The sequence below is a fragment of the Saimiri boliviensis genome, chromosome 3 (genome assembly GCF_048565385.1).
Source record: "Saimiri boliviensis isolate mSaiBol1 chromosome 3, mSaiBol1.pri, whole genome shotgun sequence".
Lineage (NCBI taxonomy): Eukaryota > Metazoa > Chordata > Mammalia > Primates > Cebidae > Saimiri > Saimiri boliviensis.
Window position 1 is genome coordinate 81,880,456 of NC_133451.1, and position 21,652 is coordinate 81,902,107.

The window sequence follows — 21,652 nt, forward strand, 5'->3', positions numbered from 1 at the left end:
GAATGATAAGCGAAGTTAGCACATTTCCTTTCCTTCCTTGTTCTCAAAACATGAAGTGCCACACATGTACTTGAGCAGTTTCAATGTATCCACAGTCTGTCATTAACCACGCCCTTTGCCAACTATGGAGGTATGTGGCAGCTTCTGTTCTGTTGCTTTTTTGGTTTGTCCCCATTCAAGAACATTTAAAAAAAAAAAAATCTCTATTTTTTTTTTTTTTTTTGAAAACAAATGTAAGAGTTTTCAGATCAGTTCATAACTGTTTGCAGCTGTAATTTGTTGGAAGTGGGGGGTATTTTACAATTCTTTCTTGTAAGCCCAGGCGGCTTGTTTATAGTTTTATTATTTGCACTTTGTGCCTAAGAACACTTAGGCAGTAGAAATACAAATTATTGCAGTTCAAGGGCAAATAGATTTTTCCTGACCAAAGGTTAAATGCAAAGAGCTAAAGTTGTTAGTATTTACAGAACAGAAATTTTTGGCTGACAGTAAGGTATTATTTTGAAGGCAAAACAAATAGACAAAACAAAAAGACTTCCAAAGATTTTCGTTTTATTCTGATGAGATAGAAAAATATTTCTACTGTTTTTTGTCTGTTTAGTGGAAATTTGAAGTATACTGTTATCAGCTGAATTATGTCACCTGAAAAATACACACTGAAGTCATAATCCGTCATACTTCAGATCTTATTTAGAAACAGGGTCTTGACAGAGATGATTAAGTTAAGACGAGGTCATTAAGATGGGCCGGAATCCAGTATGACTAGTGTCCTTATAAAAAGGGGAAATTTGGACACAGAGACAGATAACGCACACAGGCAGAATGTCATGTGAAGACTGGGGTTATGCTGCCCCAAGCAAAAGAACTACGTGAAGCTTCCAAGGAGAGGCCTGGAACAGATCATATTCAGATAGAAAAACCTGCCTAACAAACGTGCTTCTATCTTACAAAAAAGTTGTGCTCTATAAGTTCATTTACAGGAATGCTAAGACTAAAATCAATTTCCCATACTGACATGGGAATTTGTTTTCCAGGCCTGTATTCAAAGTCTATCTAACCTCTTATTCAAGTGAACTATCCTCATAAGCAGTCCAGATACAATATTTTTAAAACTTTCAATGATGATTCAGTTAGAAACACATTTTATATCATGACAGTATACATACATATAAATCAGATACAAATTTCACAAAAAATATTCTTAGTTTGCTGGAATATTTTCTATTTTGTTATTAATATTGGTCATAACCTGTTCTATTGGCTTTATGACCACTAACAGGTCATGACCCACAGCATTAAAAAACACTGTTCCAGAACACTATGCTAAATACACATCTCCCTTGCTTGCTATGTAATGCACACTGAACGAATGCTGATGAATTAAGATCTATGTTCTCACAAGACAAAGAGAAAACACTCTCTCTGTCCTACTGCCAGAATCAGCTCTGGGCCAAAGTAGTACAGATTTTGCTGAGTGTAGATGGCAAGAAAAGCAGAGAGAAAATGGGTCTGGATATGCCCAGTAGTGGGCACGATGACATGGTTGTGGAAGGACAGGAGGAGCTGACAGAATATCTCCAAATCTCTTTTAAATAGTCTTTTCCTAGTTACACCACAGGATGGTGTCAAGAATGAGACTGAGGGAGACAGTGAAGGAGACCATTTTGCATAGGACATGGCCTCCACGGGCTTTTCCTTATTTGTATAACTGTGGCATTCTTAATCACCTGTAGTTTTCTAGAATCAAAGCAATATTATACTTAGAGGAAACTAAGGATCATCTCATTCCATTTCAATCCTACCCACTCAGCTAGTGCCACCTCTGAATGACCTTCTGATTAACAGCCTGCAATAAGAAATTCTAAGAAACTGCATGGAGGTAGGGTTTTATGCATGACGCGGGAAAGGAACAGAGTTCTTAAGTGCGGGGAAGGGTGGGTGGGAAAAGGAGTTGCTTTAGCCTCCATTTCTTTTGCATCTCTCTCTATAGCTAGAAGGTGAAAACTGAACCATGACTGCCTGCTGATTGACTGACAGTGCACTTCTCAGGGAATCCTGGGCTGAGACATGTGGAGAAATCACAGAATAGAATCTTATCCTTGTTGTAATATTTACATTGTGTTCATAAGCCGACTGCTTTCCTTAAACATGTCATCCCTGCTATAGTTTAAATGTGTCTCCCGAAGTTTATGTGTTAGAAACTTGATCCCGAATGAAACACTGCTGAGAGGCGGAATCTTTAAGAGGTGATTAGATCATGAGGGCTCTGCCCTCAAGAATGGATTAATGCTGTTATTGTGGGACTGGGTTGGTTATTACAGGACTATGTTCCTGGTAAAAGGATGAATTTGGCTCTTTCTCCCCTGCTCACTGAGTCTACTCTCTTGCCCTTCTGCCTCCTGCCATGGGATGACAGAGACAGAAGGTCTCACCTTGCCAAATGTGAGACCTTGGAGCTTGGACTTCCCAGCCTCCAGAACTGTAAGAAACAAGTCTCTGTTCATTATAAATTATCCAGTCTGTGGTATTCTGTTATAGCAGCACAAAATAGACTAAGACAATCCCTTACCTCCATATTTGATCAATTACCAAATGGTATGGATTATGTCTCAATAAAAAAAGGATGTGTATCTTGAGTCAGATCTCTCCTTTCCATTTCCACTGCATTAGTCCTTCACAGGGGCAATACTATTGCCCTGTTTTCCACACCGGTTCATCCTTAGAGTCTCCTACTTCCCTACTGCATTTGGGGTAAAATCCGAATGTCTAAATCTGGCACATGAAGTCCCTCCCAATTGCAGCCCAACATATTTCTATAAACCTCTCATTGCACTTGCAACTCTTTCCATTTGTACATGTTCCTGCTACCTTAAATCCTTTCTCCACCTCTCTCTGCCTGGTAAATACTTCTCTCAGTTCAAGTGTCATCTAATCCGGGAAGCCATCTCTAGCACCCTGGAGAGGGAGTTGCTTCTTCCTCCAGGCTTCAAGACACTTTGTTCATAGCTATAACTGAGTGCTTAGCACATAACACTGAAATTCATGAGTTCAGAAGCTTGCCTCATTTCCAGATTTGTCTATATCTTTGTAACACCAGCACCTAGCTAGGTACCTAGAACACTGCATGTGCTTAGTAAAAATGGCTATTGAATAAAATCAGTATCCTCTAGATTTTGCTGAGTGCTTACAGTAGTGTTTGATTAAATATTTTGCAAACATCCTGTTTATAATTTGTAAAATTCATTCTGCCAACTAGAAGTAGTCTCTATTATCTGTACATTGATTATTTAAAATTTTATTTTTCCCTTCTATTCAAAACTTAATGAATCTGCAGCTGTGCCATGGGTTTTCTCCCATTCTTAAAGAAAATAATTTCTTTTCTCTAACAGCACAATGAGAGGTGGAAGTTCTGCCACTATGCTCATAATTTGAACACTGTACTCTTTGTGGTATACAGAGAACCTAGAAAGGGATATGTTCAGGCAAGGTAATGCTTGAGTATGGCCTTGACACACATTGGATCTGTTTGTTCTGGCTTGAGAGCAGGAAAAAAAAGTATTTCACCTCACTCCAAACACAAAGATTGTTTGATGTTTAATGAAATTTTGGGTTTAGTCCCCAAACTATTTTCAAGGCAGCTGGAACCTTTCATTTGTCTTTGAGATCTTGTTCAGAAAAGTGATGTTTACCATCATTATAAACATAAAACCATTGTCTTACAGAGGCAGTAATTTAGAACATAAAATACAATAACATGTTCTTTGGGGGGATAAAATTAGTTGATGAGAAAATACTTTTATAGCATTAGTAAGTTAAGTATTTTCAAATCTTTAGTCACTGAGACAAAGATCAAACGAATATGGAGATACCTGTAGCAGGAAAGAAGGAAAAAGAAAATTGGTTTTTGCTAAATTTCTTTCAATTATTACCTCGTTGCAAATTTATTAAGGGTTTGTTAATACAGTTTTGATTGAACAGATATTTAATTTCCCAAACTGTTAACTCTCAATGTGGAATTCTTGAGGGAGACAAAGATGTACAGATGGCATGCCCATTACTCCGTCATCCTCTCCCAAACACTCCCACCTCTGCCAGGGGAGGACTATGCACATAAAAGTGGGTCAAGGATTGCTTGTGACATCATCATGCCTTTATGCCCTTTTTAGGATGATGACCAGCTATGAACAGCCATTGGAAAGTGAACAAAGGTTTGGTTTCAATTTACACCTGGGCTTTAGGTACTTCCACAACCACAGGCAGGTGCTCATACAGGAAACATTTTCTGAGTGTACATTGCTTATTAGAATCTATGATAGGTGCTAGAGATACACAGGCTAAGAAAACAATCCCAACCTTCATGGAATTTATAGACTAGCAGAGAAATGGAAACTTGAAATTTGATTAATTAGTATTACAAAAAAGGGATATATAACTACCATTGATTGAGAGCTCACCATAAAAAGCCAGGCGTTGTGCTGAGAGTTTATGGGCATTATCTCATTCAATCCCCAAAGACATCATGGAGGAAAGAATTACTAACCAGATTTTTCAGATAAGAAGAACAAGTTTTAGAAAGGTTAATTAACAGGCTGAAGGCCATAGAGGCGGTCATGGCTGAGATTCCAATCCAAGTCTGAAGTCAGAGCTCCGGTCCTTCCACTCTAAAGCACTATGCTGTCTGGCAGATTAGGTGAGGTTCAGTTAGATAAGCCACACGGGGAGTGAATTTTGAGGATCACATAGGCATTTTGGGGAGAAAGATAATGGACAGGAGGAGAGCTGAGAGAGAGAGAGAGAGAGAGAGAGAGAGAGAGGAGAATGTGCTTTGAAAGCATAGGAGAATTAATAACTCGGCAGGGCAGGTGTGGCAACTGAGGGAATTCAGCACTGGGGATGCAGCAGTGACCTGCCAGAAAGCTGACGCTGGAGAAACAGGCAGGCTCTTAGGTTTCTGTCAAATCAAGGAGTTGAAAATAAAGGAAAGTCACTTACAAAAATAAAACCCAGTGTATCAATGGTCTACTCCAGCCAGCATTTAGTTTCTAATTTTAGTTTCAAGAGTTATTTTAACCCAGACTGCAAAATTAGTTTCTTTTTATAATCATTCTGCTGACTGCAAAATAATGGTATCTATTAGGTTATGTTTTTTTCTAAACACTTAATTTTTTCTTTAGCCTTTGAGTTCCATTCATTTAATATGATCTGAGTAAAGCAGTTCAATTCTTTATTTCTAGTTAAGGTCAAGTCTTCTGAAGTCTTTTTTTGGGAGGAGGGCAACAGGGTCTTATTCTGTCATCCAGGCTGGAGTGCAGTGGCATGCTCATAGCTTACTGCAGCCTTAAACTCCTGGACTCAAGTGATCCTCCCACCTCAGCTTGTAGGTAGGACTACAGGCATATGCCACCATGCACAGCTAATTAAAAAAAAAAATTGTAGAGACAGAGTCTCACTATGTTGCCCAGGCTGGTCTCCAACTCCTGGCTTCCAGCTATCCTCCTGCCTCTGCTTACCAAAGCACTAGGATTACAGGTGTGAGCCACCGTACCCAGCTTCCCCAAGTTTTATTCTTTGATTTGATGAGAAGATTCCATGTTTCCCTGAGTTTGATCCCTAAAGGTATTATAAAACATATGTCTTAAATCACCCCTGCCCCCACCTCATTATTCTTACTTCCTTACTTAGGCACCTTAATTTTAAAAAGCAATTTCCATACATGGAAGCTAACACCTTTACTTTTTTAGTGATTTAGACAGGATGATCTTAAAATTTGAAAATATCCTCACCTTAGTTCATGTTATGTTCTTTATTTGGAGTAATCAGCAAATATTTAGGCTGCATGGGCAATTCAACCATCATGTGAGGGTAGAGCCCACAGAGATTTTATTTGTTCTCAATGACTTCTTGTTACTACCAAATATAGGACATTTTGGTGATGAAGAATAATTCAGACACACAACTCAAAGGCATTGGCCCAGATTTGAAGTGAGGCAGCTTTTAACTCCCTCCTAGACTGTGTTTGTGGAGGCAGGGAGCAGTGCCAGGAGTGCCAATAAGTCAGGAAAAACAGACTTCTAGATAAATTAACTGAAAGGTGTCAAGTCCACAAGCAGCAGAGGGCTCTCTAACACCACACAGAAACTCACAAGCTAGCCCAACATTACCTGGGTTCTTCCCTGGTGAACTCCCATATCATTCCCATGTTATCGACGTTTACATTGGCAAAAAGAAATTCTAAAGACCAATGCTTAGGAAGAGCTCATGAATTCTGCTGATAAGTTTCAGTGAAACTTATTGACGTTGGGCCACTAATACATGTTTATTAATCCTCTTCCTTAAGTCTTTTCTGAAGAAGAGCCACTGCAATTTGGAATTATGATGTGTTTCACCGTCATAAAACAAATATTAGATAATATACACTGGATATCATTATTTGCTACATGAAAAAAGTAATAATTACATAGGCATTATTGATTTCAGCTTCTCACTTTGGTAGACAAACCCAGGAAAGAACAGGATGCCAATACATGAAAGCAGATGCCAATGTACTGAAATCAAAGGAATTGACATCAATCGTTAGCACTCACAGGTTCCTAACTTTATCCGTCATCATTTTCCCTTGTGGATATAAATAAGGTTAGTTTACTGAAAAGTTAGTCTAGCAAATCAAAATGCTGCTATGAAAGTTGAGAGTTTTGTCATAGACATGACTGAGTTAAAAATTTTGTAACTTAGACTGCTTGAGTCTTTCTATACATAAAATAGAGATCCTTACCTATAGACTCACAGTATCATCTAAGGGGAAGAAAACTCAATGAAATACGAAACATATAAAGAGCCTGTGGTACAAACTAAGTCTGAGATCTGATAAAACATATTATCTCATTAGTGACAGAAGGTAAATTTAGTCACCTGAGAAAACGTACATTTCAATTCTTAGTTTAATATAGTTTCTCCCTTTATTTGTTACGATTTTATTTTTCTCAAGGAACCTTTTCAGATTGCAAGAATATCCATATAAGTGGATACAATATGTTGAATTTTATTATTAACTGTAAGTAGTATGTAAATATTTTAGTATTGTAAAAACAACTGGGACTGTTTAATTATCTCAATAGAGATAGTTAATAAGATCCTGTCTTTAAGCCATTTGTAGTGAATCGCTAAGAACTGAGGACTGTACAGAAGGTCATAATTTAAATGTTCAGCCTCTGCCATGTTTTTTTCTAAAGATCATGAATTTCTAAACAGCCAACTCCATCCTGGAAACTCTGCCAATAACATTCAGTAATAAACAGATAGCGACACACATTTTATTTCATTTTTAGTTTTTAACCTTATCTGTTATTCTCATCTCGGCTGCAGATTAGCAGTAACAATGTATCTTCTACACACGCTCACAATATGCTAAGAAAGGCTCAAGATGCATTTATGAAAACTGTTGAGTAGACATTAGGGTACAAACATTCCCCTAATAAGATACTTATGATACTTACACGAGGTTAAATAAAACACAGGATAATGTTACCCATCTAGGCACATCTCTATTAGTATTATGCTAATCATACTGTGTATTATTGAATTTACCACATGGTACTGTAATTGTCTGGTAATGTGCTTGCATCCTAACTAGCATGTGACCTCTTCGGAGCAGAGCTATGTCTTAATTACCTTAGGATCACTGGCAGTAGAGTAGTTAGTGTTCCATCAAAGAGAAAATATTAAACAACACTCTTAAGTATGTTTTATTATGGGTGAAACTGACAATTTAGGAAATGAAAGCATCATTTATGAAAAAATCCTCACATAAGGTCAGATACTAAATACGCTTTTTGGAGATGCTGAGTAGTATAATGCTAGATTCCTATATATGCCAGCTGTCACTAGCTTTATATGCACTATATTCATTAACTAGAATTTAGATCAGTGTTTCTCTATGGGTGGACCATCTGCATCAGACTTAGGAAGCTTGTTAAAATGCAGATACTCTCCCTGCTACTTCCAGATTTGGATGCAGTGAGTCTAGGGAAGGAGGGCAACGGGAAGAATTTGATTTTAAAAATAAGTTCCTTAGATAATTCTCATGCACTCAAAGTATGAGAAGCACTGAACTCTCTGCTAAACACAAATAGTGAGCATGAATTTATTTAACTGGTATTTAAAGCTATTCTTTTACTCATCCACTTTCAATGTAGTTTATATCCCTTGGTGCTCTTAAACAGAACAGAACAAAGCACTCATTCCAAGAATACTGCTAAGGCTCTGGAACCTTCCTGCTTCAGGACCATAATGGTGGGGAGTGTCAGTAACAGTCATCATTACCATAAGAGTCACAGAAATCGATAGCCAAAGATATCAAACTGGGATTTGAAGAAACAATTACACATAGGGACAAGGAAGTTTTCCACATAAATGCTTAAAGTCACGAGGTACTCTTAACAAAGAGAACTGCACAAACCTGGTCCTTACCTTCAGGAGGTTTATAATCAAAGGTATGTACAGGCTGGCAGTAAAGATTTCAGGGAAATCAGTCAAATTAAACTCTAAAAGCTGTGTAAACATTGCAGCATTGAATGAATGCAACAGTGGTCTTCAGAAAGGTAACGCAAAGAAACAAAAGTAACAACTCAACATTCTTTAATGCAAATTTAAATTATTCCTCGATTTATTCCTACTAGGTTCATTAATCATGACTAAAAACACAAAATAATATCCCAGAAAATAATGATGGCTTTATTTTAGCTTTAATTGGTTTGACTGCCTAAACAATGTTTTAGCAGTACAAAGACCTATTTTCTGCTTAAGTTATTATAGCATCAAGTGGTGATTACAGATATTCTAGTAGCCAATATTCTTATCTAGAATGCAATTTGCTTAAAACCCGTAAGAGCTGATGTCATCATAAGGGGGAAAAAAAGTCTTCAACTTTAAAGGTAGAAACCAAATCATGACTCCAAAAAGTGTACATTAGTTTTAGTTTCTTGCCAGCTTGAAGCATGTGGACATTTTCACTGAGTTCATGTAGAAAAATTCTGGATATATTTGTAAACCACTTTCTACCTTGGATTATTCATTTTTAACATTGGAATTCTTTGGACACCCCTATCAGGTTCCCATTATAGTGTCCCTGTCAGTACAGTGAAGGAAAAATAAGTATACTGTTTTATCTCACTGTAAGTGTCTGTGGAAACCATTTTGCAAATAAACAATATTTTAAAACTTATTCTTCATTGCGAAAACATATTCAGTAAAATATTTGTGGCATTGTTTTAAAAAATAAAATTAGCTTTTGTCTAGTATTTTTTCAATCTTTAAATAAACCAGATTCACTATTTGATTTTTAAGTATTTTTTTTTCTAATAAAACCCTCTATAGTTTTCCTAAATGAAGCATTTCTATGGAATCAAATGCCACTGCATGTAAAGCAGTTGAAGTTGAAATGGGACAATCTGATTGGCAAAAGTAATTTTTAAAATCCTAAAATGTGACCTTGGGCAGCTCTCAGGCCCTCTCCATGCCCACGTTCTTCACTTCTTAGTTCACCAATAGTGTTCTTTTTCATAAGTTCCTTTGTTGAAATTTACCTTTCTCTGCTTTGGTATAACTCCTTCGCTTCCCCCAGCCCCACAATCTATAATTATGAAGGAACAGAAACAGTCTTGCGCTCATTCTTAACCAGTTTTCAAAAATGCTATTTGTGTAATAAATCTGTTTGGAATTACTGAAGGGGAAATGTTATCCTTAACATTTATTCTCACATATTATGATGCACTTAGTGATGGAAAATCCTTGGCTAGAGCTGAACTCTAGAAGAGGAGAATCTTGTGATGCATTTAAAAAGGTCTTCAGCCTATCAACTTCCTTTAAAATAGCCTTAGTGGAAACACTGCTAAGAAGCTGATTCCGTTTTTATTATAAACGCACTCACTATACTTCTCAGTCTATGTTTTTCTTCAAATTTCAAAGGTATTTTCTTATATTCATTTCCATTCAGAGAAGGATATAACTAAATATAATAATCAAGTGAAAAAGATAAATTGGGCAAAATGTCAGTAAAAGAGCAGCATAATGTTTAAATGTTTCTGTTCTTAGAAAGGAACCATATGTACAATGGACTCTACACAGTTTGCAGCATGTTATTAAAAGATGCCAAGTATTGGCAGTTATATGGCTTGATAGTACTAAAAAAATACATAGTAGAATAAAATAAAATAGGAACGAATACTACCTTTGCAGAGGCATGATTTCACAAGCCATTCTCGTATGTAAATTTGCAAGGGACTCTCACAACTGTCTCTTCCACGGCAAGTTTGGTCGTCTGTTCAGTGAACGTCTTCTTACAGTGGCTAAGCTGAGCTTGGGGCATAAGGCTGCACCGCACGGCTGGAGAAACAACTTGCTCTGCAGTTGGCCAGTCTACTGCTGCTCTCAGCCTCCAAACTTCTTCAGGCAATGCTATTTTATCGGCTGCTTCTCTACATTTACACTGCAGTCCACTTTGACCTTTTGTTCCAGGGAAGCAGCTGAACCACTCAGCCAATCAGAGGAGCAGCTGCTGCAGCACTAAAGGCGCTCCTCCTCCTCCCCCGCACCCTACTCCTTCTGCTCCTCAATGGTCCCTCCTCCTCCTCTTTCTCCTTCTCCTCTCCTCCTCCTCCTGCTCCTCAGTGGGCTTGCCTAGTTCTGGTAACTTGAAACTTTCCTCTGAGCAGTTCCACAGACAAGATTGTCAGTCTGGGGCAAGCAACCAATAACTGCAGCAAGAGCCAAGAGTCCTGTACTTCTCAACATTACAGAGGCTGCCAGCAAGGATTCCATTTGTCAAGGAAAGACACTGCCCATAAAACTAAAGGTTTCTGTGGCAGAAGGCAAGAGTTATGCTGTGTCCTCTTTCTTCCTTAAAACAAAAACACTAGGCATGAGACTTTTCTAGAAGGAAAGCATGCTTCCAGACCCTTGCCCTACCCACATTTATTTCCTGCTGATGTTTGTTTACACTGCGGTGGTTACTAGTCACTGGTGACATCACCCAGGGCACGTAGCTCGACTTCTGGGGAGGGTACGTGCCCTAAGTCTCTGCCCAAGTTCTTAACGGATCAGAATCCACTCTCATAAAAAGTGTTGCAACTTACTATTTCTGCATTTTATTCTTATAAACCTGAATGTTTGTTAATTTTGACCTTCCCCTTACAATTTCTTCTTTGGGGTGGAATATAAGGATGTTATTTTAAGGAACATAATTCCTAATCCATAGATTTTATACATTGTAAGAACAATAGCAGAAATACATTTACATTAGATTGTTTTTTTCACATCGTGAGCTGTAAAAAATTACAACATACTCCAGACCATTGCTTCCAGTAGGAGAAGGAGCATGATGTTCAGAAACAGTGAGGGCTGATAGGCACGAGGTATCCTCTTCCCTGTAATTTCCCCCCATTTTTATATAGAACACACATAATTCTGCATTTAGAACACAGGGTTCTATTTATTATAAGGTTTCTACTTTTCTTTGCTATACCTGCTAATAAAAACATTTTCATTGTCTGACTAAATAATCTGTATTTATGGAAACAGATGTGGCATCCTAAAACTATCTTCATACAGAATGATAAACTGTCAGTTACTAAAATCAGCCTTTTAAAATAAAAGGAGTTGATTTAACCCCAAACCTATTTTAACTGTAATTGTCTATACATTTTTGATTCTAGATTTACAAATTCTAATTTGAATCTCTAGTAATATTACTTAGTTCTGTATATTTGCATATTTTTATTTTAAAAAAGGACTTTAACTCTTGCTTAACACTTTATTTATTTCATTTTTTGAGATAGAGTCTTGTTCTGTCACCTAGGCTGGAGTGCAGTGGCACAATCTTGGTTCAGTGCAACCTCTGCCTCCTGGGTTCAAGTGATTTTCTTGCCTCAGCCTCCCGAGTAGCTGGAATTACATGTGCCCGCCACCATGTCCACCTTATTTTTCTATTTTTAGTAGAGATGGGGTTTCACCATGTAGGCCAGGCTGGTCTCAAACTCCTGACCTAAGGTGATCTGCCCACATTGGCCTCCCAAAGTGCTGAGATTACAGGCGTGAATCATTGCGCCTGGCAAGAATGTTTTAAGTATCTCATAAGATACAAATATTTTCAGAAATAGTTAACATTCAAGTGACAGAAATACATATTATTTTGTCCTCAGAATTCTATGGACACATTAATACTACCTGGCTAAAACAGACATAAAAGCTCAGCAATAAAGGACCTAGCGTTAAAAAAAATATATTAAGATAAGCTACAATTTACACTCAATACATTCAAAATATGTTAAACTGAATTGTAATTTACATTCAGTATTAGATTTCACATATTTCCTAATAAATTGTCTCCCTATCAATATTCCTCTAATATGTCATATTACATAGAATGTCAATTTTAAAAAAAAAAATTCATTAGTGTTGTAACTCAGTAACGACATGCTTTTTCAAGTGTCTATCGTTTATAACAATTCCTCCTTTTTGTGGTTTTTGATCTATTTTGGGGGCATTGTTTGATGATCATTTATGAATTTGTACCTGATTGCAGCCCCTTCACTCTACCTCACCCATTGCCCGAGTTCTTGATCACTTAAACAACTTTATTATTTCTATTTCTGACATCCTCTTGTCAGTTCAGAGTCATGGAGTGGAAGTACCATTCATGACCTCTGTCACTTCTAATTTTTCAAACGCTGATATTTCGACTGCATTTCCCTGGCTACCTTTCTCGCTCACTGAGTCTCTTAATGTGTATCCCTCTTAACCTCCAATACCTCTCCCTCCCCCATTCCTCTGCCTTTTTCACTCAGCTCTCTGTTTAGCTGCAACTGTTTTGTGATGTCCACAGATGATAGTGTGCAATAAAAGCAACTGGGATGCAAGTTAAAAAAAAAAAAAAAGGCCTATTCTTGACTCTCCTGAGCATTTAGTTATTTCTAAAATGGGTTCCCTAGCATCTTCTACTTCTTCACCCTTTATAAATCCTGCCAGCTGGGCTGTTTATTGCCAGAGTGCTAAACATTGCAAAAGGAAGTCTCATAACTTGGTAACTAGTTACACTAAAAATTCGTAATACTTAACTTTAGTTTGAACCACAATACTGTGTTGCAACCTTTTTCATTATCTTTAATGACTGTTCACTGCATTCCTACAGCAACTGCTTCAAATTGTCTCCAGCACCACAAACCAGAACCTCTCTCACTCATTAATTATTTCACCTGCCTATTGACTGAGAAAGTCAAGATCTTCAAACATAAGCAAATGGCTTTGGTCTTCTCTGCTCCACCTACCACCCCCATTCCCACTCCAACACACATCTTGCCTCATTCTTTTTGACTTATTCTTGGTCTAGGAGAAACGGTCCTTACATCTAGGACTCAAGTCTCTTATCTGTATATTGGATCTCATCATTTTCTCCTGCCTCTGGAAGAAGCCTTGTCTCTCCTACATCTTAAATCTGCCCCTCGCTACCGTCTTCTCCCTTCTGGCAGGCAACCAAGTGAGTGTCCTTCAGTATTAGAAAGTGCTTCTCAGCAGTCCTACCTTCTGGTGCTGTAGAGCTATTTCCCTCTTCCTTCCCACTGACAGACTTCCCCCAAATCTATCTCTGCTGTCTCCACTTCCTCATAAATTACTTATTCCTCCATCCCATGCCAATGCACTTCGATCTTTACCACTCTTCCAAAACTGCTTTTAAGGCCATCAGGGCTCTTTTAACCACTAAATCCAAACACTTTTTCTTAGATCCGCTCCTCCTCTTGACTTTTCTGCAACACTCACCTTCAGTTTTTGGAAAGTCTTTGGTTCTCTGTGATCTTTCTTGGGAATTCACCAAACCCTTTCTGAGCAACATTTGCCTTTTATTTCATTTGTCTTTCCTCCTTTTTTAAGCCCTGCCTCCAAGCCCAACACCATTCAATACAGGGATTCAATAAATTGGGCACTGGAATTATACCTCTGGGGACTGGGTCCTGACTTCACCCCTGACAGGCAGTGCAAACTCGGGCAGGTTGTTGAAAAGCTCCGAGGCTGCTCTGATGAATAAATGAGACCAGGAATGTAAAATACATAAAATGGTGCCTGGCAGATAGTTAAGTGCTCAGGAATTATTAGTATTATCAACCCAATCAAACATTCAAGACCTCATATTATCTGATCTCCAAATTTCTCTTCCTCCTGGCCCTTGTTGATAATGATGCTATTATTCCCTTTGTGAATCAGATTCAAACCATGAGTCATCTTTACTCCTTCTCTCCTACCCTCAACCAAATCTGCTGATTGCCCTGTCATGTTTCTTTAATCAATCTGCCTAGGTCATCTGTACTCTTAGGATAACTTTCAAAATATTCTTTCTGGCTCCAAGGAATACATTTCACTATTAAAGTCAACTTCTACCATGCTTGTAATCTGGTAATGCACTCCTGTACTCAAAAACTTCCATAGCTCCCAACTACCTCTTACATGAACCCCAATCCTTTTCATATGATGATTAGAACACTCCACCTATTCACCCCAACTTGCCTCTCCAGTTCAGCTGCTGAAACCTCCACTAAGGAAACAACCCCATTCGTGGGTCACTGTTTTCAAGTCTGCTCTGAACTTTTCCATTCTAAATATTTACACATGCTGTTCCCTCTCTGGAATATTTTCCCATTTCATTCCCTTCAGGCAAAATCCTATCTATACTTTAGGTCTAGGCAAATTGAAATAAGTCTTTTATTGATTTAATTTAATTTAATTTTTTGAGACAGTCTCTCTGTTGTCTAGGCTGGAGTGTAATGACACCATCACAGCTCACTGCCACCTATACCTCCTGGGCTCAAGCACGCCTCCCACCTCAGCCTCCTGAGTAGCTGAGACCACAGGTGGATGCCAAAATGCCTAGCTAATTTATTTTTTGAAGAAATAGGGTTCTTACTATGTTGCCCAGGCAGGTTTTGAACTCCTGGGCTCAAGCAATCCTTCCACCTTAGCCTCTCAAAATTTTGGGATTACAGGTGTAAGCCACTATGTCTGGCCAAAGAAATCTCTGGACCTTTTAAACTCATAGCCCTTTGTATATCGATGATGACATTTATCTTTTTTTCCTGCAGTTTTATTATTGAGTCTACTGTGCATACTATCTTCCTTTTGGAATATAAATTTTCCACAACAGGAACTGTATCTTTCCTGCGGCCCTGACACAAAACAGACAGTCAATAAATGCAGAATGAATTAATGGATACATTAATTACTCTTCTATAGATTCTGAAGTATAGCTCCTTTTCTTAAACTTATCAAGCAATATTCTGTCCACTTTTAAACATTTTCCATTGTAGGGCTACCCATAAAATAAACTAGATGCCACATGTAGGTTCAAATGAAAAAATGAATGACTTAAGGAATAAACTACCTGGGTTATGCACTGATGTGTAGTCACAGATGTGCTAAAAGTAAGGTTCTATCCGAAACTTCTGAAATCTTTTAAGCATTCTGCATTACCCAGTTTCTCCTAGGTTGTCAATTTCCTTTTCCATGTTTTAGCTGGCTTGCAGATTTCTAATTTTCTTACATAACTTATTCAGCAGATTCCAAGTGTTTGGCAATATCTGTGTTTGCTCTTGTCCTATCAAGAGCCACAAAAATGATGTGGCTATGTTTCTTTTAATTTCAACATCAACTGAAAACAACCAAAGAACCAAGAACATTTCTTGGCCACACTAATTTATTTTCAGATATTGTTTTCAAATCAGATAGATTTATTTCCTAAGATATAATGATATATTAAAATAATTTATTTCTTACAAGTTTGAAAAGAAGTTGCTTCTCGCCTGAGCAACATAGTGAGATCTCATCTGTACAAAAAAGAAAATTAGCGAGGTATGGTGGTGTGTGCCTGTGGTCTCAGCTGCTTGGGAGGCTGAGGCTGGAGGATCACTTCAGCCCAGGATGTCGAAACTGCAGAGAACCATGATTGTGCCACCACACTCCAGCCTAGGTGACACAGTGAGTCTCAGGCAAGAGTTCTTCCTCATATTCTTATCAATTTTTGTAAAACACACTAAGGAGTAATGCCCTCCAAAAGATACATGATATTGATAAATGGTAAGGACTAAGTGTAACATGAGTTGTTTAGAATCATGAAGTCAAGATTTTTACACACATATAATTTAGATATTCTGGTGTTTTTATACAAGATCCTGAGTAAGCTAGTTTTCCAGCAAACTGTGTTAGAACACCAGTGGATTTCTGGGCTTACAGGACAATATCATCACCATCAACAACAAAATGTCAATAAAAAAGGGAGAAGAAACCAGAGGAGTGTGTGTAGGTAAAGCAACAAGTATTTGTTGTGAATTTATGGTGTGCTCATTGCAACAGATGTGCAAATGAAGAAGTCAGTTAATGTGAACACTCAGCTAGTAAGTGGCTGACATGGAGCCAGTATCTGAATGCCAGTGTCTATACCTGTTCCACCATCCAACAGCCCCTCAAGATAATAAAGTACTATCATTACTTACTGATATACATATTATTAATTGGATATGGGAAATAAAGAAGCCTTCTTCTGAGCTGAGGTTTATCTTTAGATGACTCTCTCTCTCTCTCTCTCTCTCTCTCTCTTTCTCTCTCTCTGTGTGTGTGTGTGTGTGTGTGTGTGTGTGTGTGTGTGTGTATTCAGTAATGGCTACACAGTCTTACATAATGGCTGGCTGAACACTGAGGCATACACTGGACCATAACAAACCTTTCCTGCTATTGAGTGGCAGGAGCCAGTTGAAGTTGGGGAAGGAAGTGGTGCGGTTTGGGTGTTAGGAGAAAGAGGAAGGTGCAAAGAAGAAATGATGGAAAATCAAGTTTTAAATTATATTCTTAATTGTAGTCCTATTTAAAAAATTAATATATGGAAATAACAGGTGGTATGTGAGTTGTTTTATGTAAGGAAACTCAAGTCTTTGTTAAAGAATAATTACAAAACCGTATAAAAAAGCTTGTTTTAGAAAGCAAATAGTGATACTCAAAACAGGCCAAGGATAATAAGAATAATGAACTTGTAGTTAGTTACCACTATTTTCTTAACAGTGAAATAAACATGTTTGCATTACTGAAGACCAAAATAAAAATAATAAAATAAACATAATTAAAATGTGCTTCCTCATTTATTATATTTATCCAGTCTATAGAAGATTACAGAATGATGTGTCTTGCTTTTACACCTGTTACGGGTTTACTTCATTAAAATCTATCTGAGTAGGCTTGCTGGACTCCCAAATGGCTCACAGTTCATTCATCCGGATTCTAAAATCTTGTCAAGCTGTCAGTGAAGAGGGGAGGGAAGAGCTGCTGAGAGATATAGGTTTAAAGGCCTCCACAGCAGGAGGTTCACGATTCAGGGTTCCCTTCCTCACTGACTAACCAGCTCCACCACTTCAAACACCAAAAATAAGATTCAAAACATTCCCCGGAAAGACTGAGTACTGATTTCAAATCAAAAGACAAGCATTTATTCATGGTACATGAAGTAGCAAAGTTATATAGAAATTCATGTAGATTTTTTTTTTAAAGTAAATTTCTTCTAAGAACTGAGGGACTACAATTCTCTATAAAAAGTAGTTAAAATAAGTTTTTTGAGACAACTTATGTAATTGTTCCCCAACTTTCTGGGACAGGGAAAAATCCACAGTTTTGCCAGATGGACTCTCAGTTAGTGATTATTGCCAATAAATAAGTGCTTCAAGCACATTTTCCTGGAATGGGACTCTCTGGGCATGACTTTCTCCAAATCTCCCGTGGGAGTATGGATAATAGTGTTTCTGTTCTCATAAAATAAGTCATGTCCCACACAACAGCTGCTACCACACCTGAGATCAGCTGCCTTAAATTGTCCCCATGAACTTTCACCTTGTTAACTGATATTTCCTGACAGCTGAGAAGCAGGCTTTAGCAGGGCTTCCTTGGAGAAACATCAAAATTGTTTAGTGTGATATGGTAACCAATTGGCTGATTCTGTCCACAAAACATAAAATAAACTCTTCATATTTCTGAGACATGAAATACCAAGCACAAGCATACAAATCTCTTAATGTCAATACACTGGCTGGTAAAATTAATTTGCTTTAACACGAAGTGAAATGATTTTATTTGAATTGATCCTGTAAATAAATAAGTGAAAATACATTTTTTTAAAAAAGAGGAAGTAGTAATTATTTGTTTTATAAAGAATAAGTTTAGGAATATAGCTAAAAAGGGAAGTAAAGGACCTCTTCAAGGAAAACTACAAACCACTGCTCAAAGAAATCAGAGGACATAAACAAATGGAAAAACATTTCATGCTCATGGATAGAAAGAATTACAGAGTCAATACTATTCCCATTAAACTACCACTCACATTCTTCACAGAATTAGCAAAAACTATTTTAAAATTCATATGGAACTGAAAAAGAGCCCAAATAGCCAAGACAATCTCAAGCAAAAAGAACAAGGCTGGAAGTATCACACTACTTTAAATCATACTATAAGGCAACAGTAACCAAAACAGCATGATACTGGTACAAAAACAGACACAGAGACCAATGGAATGCAATAGAGAACTCAGAAATAAGACCGCACACCTAAACCCATCTGATCTTCAATAAACCTGACAAAAGCAAACAATGGGGAAATGATTCCCCTATGTAATAAATGGTGCTAGGAGAACTGGCTAGCCATATGCAGAAAATTGAAACTGGACCTCTTCCTTACACCACACACAAAAATTAACTCAAGATGGATTAAAGATTTAAATGTAAAACCCAAAACTATAAAAACCCTAGAAGAAAATCTAAGCGATACCATTCTGGACACAGGCATGGGCAAAGACTTCGCAATGAAAACACCAAAAAGCAAATGCAACAAAAGCAAAAATTGACAAATGGGATCTATTTAAACTAAAGAGCTTCTGTACAGCAAAAGAAACTATCATTAGAGTGAAAGACAACCTATAGAATAGGAGAGTATTTTTTGCAATCAATCCATCTGACAAAGGTCTAACTTAAATTTACAAGAAAAAAACAACCCCATTAAAAAGTGGGCCAAGGACACGAACAGACACTTCTTAAAAGAAGATGTTTATGTGGCCAACAAACATGAAGAAAAGCTCAACATCACTGATTAAAGAAATGCAAATCAAAACCACAATGAGATATTGCCTCATGCCAGTCAGAATAGCGATTATTAAAAAGTCAACAAACAACAGAGGCTGGCAAGGTTACAGAGAAAAGGAACACTTTTATACTGTTGGTAGAAATGTAAACTATTTCAACCATTGTGGAAGACTGTGGTGATTCCTCAAAGATCTAGAACCAGAAATACCATCTGACTTAGCAATATCATTACCAGGTATATACCCCCCAAAATATAAATCATTCTATTTTAAAGATATGTGCACATGTATGTTCACTGCAGCCCTATTCACAATAGCAAAGACATAGAATCAACCCAAATGGCCATCAATGATAGACTGGATAAAGAAAATGTGGTACATATACATCATGGAATGCTATGCAGCTGTAAAAAAGGAACAAGATCATGTCCTTTTTGGGGACATGATGGAGCTAGAATCCATTATCCATAGAAAACTAATGCAGGAACAGAAAACCAAATACCACATGTTCTCACTTATAAGTGGGAGCTGAATGACGAACACATGGACACTGGGAGAAGAACAACATGCACTGGGGCCTGTTGAGGGGAGGGAGAGCATCCAGAAAAATAGCTAATACATGCCGGGGTTAATATGTAGGTGATAGGTTGACAGATGCAGCAAACCACCATGGCATGTTTACCTGTGTAAACCTGCACACACTGTACATGTACCCTGGAACTTAAAAAAAAATGAACAGCACCTAGGTGAGTTAAAGACTTCTGCCTTATTTTGTTCATTAAACTTTTTCTTTTGAAAAATCAAAGTATTAAAAAAAGAATAGGTCCTATTTAAAAAATTACAGTATTCGTCCTTAAGGTGTCAAACTCCTGTTGCATTTTAGATGACCTGACTTAAAACAAACAAACAAACAAACCAAACATTAAAAAATTCTGCTTTAAAATCCAAGGCTGGACATGGTGGTTCGTGCCCGTAATCCCAGCACTTTGGGAGGCTGAGGCAGATGGATCACCTGAGGTCAAGAATTTGAGACCAGCCTGGTCAACATGGTGAAATCCTGTCTCTACTAAAAATATAAAAATTAGCCAGGCATGGTGGTGGGTGCCTGTAACCCCAGCTACTTGGAAAGCTGAGGCGGGTGAATCACTTGAACCCGGGAAGTGGTGGTTGCTGTGAGCTGAGATCATGCAACTGCACTCCAGCATGGGCAACAGAGTGAGACTCCATCTCCAAAATAATAATAATAATAATAATAATAATAATAATAATAATAATAAATCCAATGTATTTACCTTATTATTCTAATTTATTTTTTTGAGACAGAGTCTCACTCTGTCACCCAGGGCTCACTGAAAACTCCATCTCCCAGGCTGAAGCAATTCTCCCACCTCAGGCTCCCAAGTAGCTGGTTCTACAGGTGCACAGCACCAAGCCTGGCTATTTAAAAAAAATTTTTTTTGTGGTGATGAGGTCTCACTATGTTGCCTAAATTGGTCTCAAACGCCTTTGCTCAAGTGATCCTACTGCCTCAACCTCTCTAAATTCTGGGATTATAGGCATAAGCCACCATGCCTGATAAAAATCCAATTTAAATTCAGAAAATTAGACCCAGTGCATCAAATAATTGTTTATATTTGATTGTTTATACTTTTCTTAGTGTCATTCATGTATAGAGCATTATTAGAATTCAAAAGCAAAAATCTTTCTTCTCACTGAATTTTGTTGAGGAAATATGTAAGTGGGAAAAAGGAAATTTCAAATAAATTAGGAAATAAACTAGACATAAATAAAGCAAGCCAATAAAACTAATGAATTCCCAAAGAGGCACTGAAATTAACTATTTAAATAAAGAAAATGCATTGTAGTATTTCACTGTGTGTATCAAAACATCATGTTTTATACTCTATATACAATAAAAATACTAAGTAGAAGAAAATGCATTAAAAATGAATGATAATTCTACAATAATTCTCCAAATTACTACTTTAAGAAGATAACTTTAAAACAAATCAATCCAATTTTAATAGCCTAAAAACAGTCTAGTGAAATAATTTTAACAACCGTAAATGCCTCTGGAAATAGTATCATTCTAGACTTCAAATCACTCTATATGAAACAAATAGTGCAGAATTTGGCCAAACCAAGTGACAGCTGAATGAATACGTTGTTAATAAGAGTTTAAACAAGATAACTATGATCGCTCTCTTCCTTCCCTGTCCGTTAGTCTATTACCACCACTGTTCTCTTCCATTCCCCTTCACCCTCCCTTCCCCGTATTTCAATTTATATTCATCTCTGCATTATAGCTTTGTTTTTTCTAGTAAGTTTTACTAATTTTGGTCTTTTTCACCTTAAATCCAGATTGTACAGAATTGATCTCCCCAGGTACTGCTTGAATCATGTGACAAAGCTTTGACCGCTTTTCATAGCCTACAGTGTAAAATCTAAATTCCATACATGCTCAGCAGGCCTGGTATTCTACTCCTCTGCAGACTCACACAC

The 21,652-nt window shown here is 37.4% G+C and overlaps 1 protein-coding gene across 16 annotated transcripts in view; it reads right to left on the minus strand.

Annotated features, from left to right (window-relative positions):
- The window catches only part of FAM13A (family with sequence similarity 13 member A), a 367,080-nt gene that overhangs the window by 82,748 nt on the left and 262,680 nt on the right, over nt 1-21,652 (minus strand). For 3 of the 16 annotated variants that reach the window (XM_074396437.1, XM_010334795.3, XM_010334794.3), the window contains exon 1: nt 10,226-20,361. The exons of 12 other annotated variants lie outside the window; for them this stretch is intronic. In XM_074396437.1, the coding sequence (XP_074252538.1) occupies nt 10,226-10,254 (29 nt within the window). In that variant the 5' untranslated portion in view covers nt 10,255-20,361. Of the gene's footprint in view, nt 1-10,225; nt 20,363-21,652 lie in introns of those variants that run through there. One more of the 16 variants, XM_010334796.3, reaches the window with a different exon arrangement.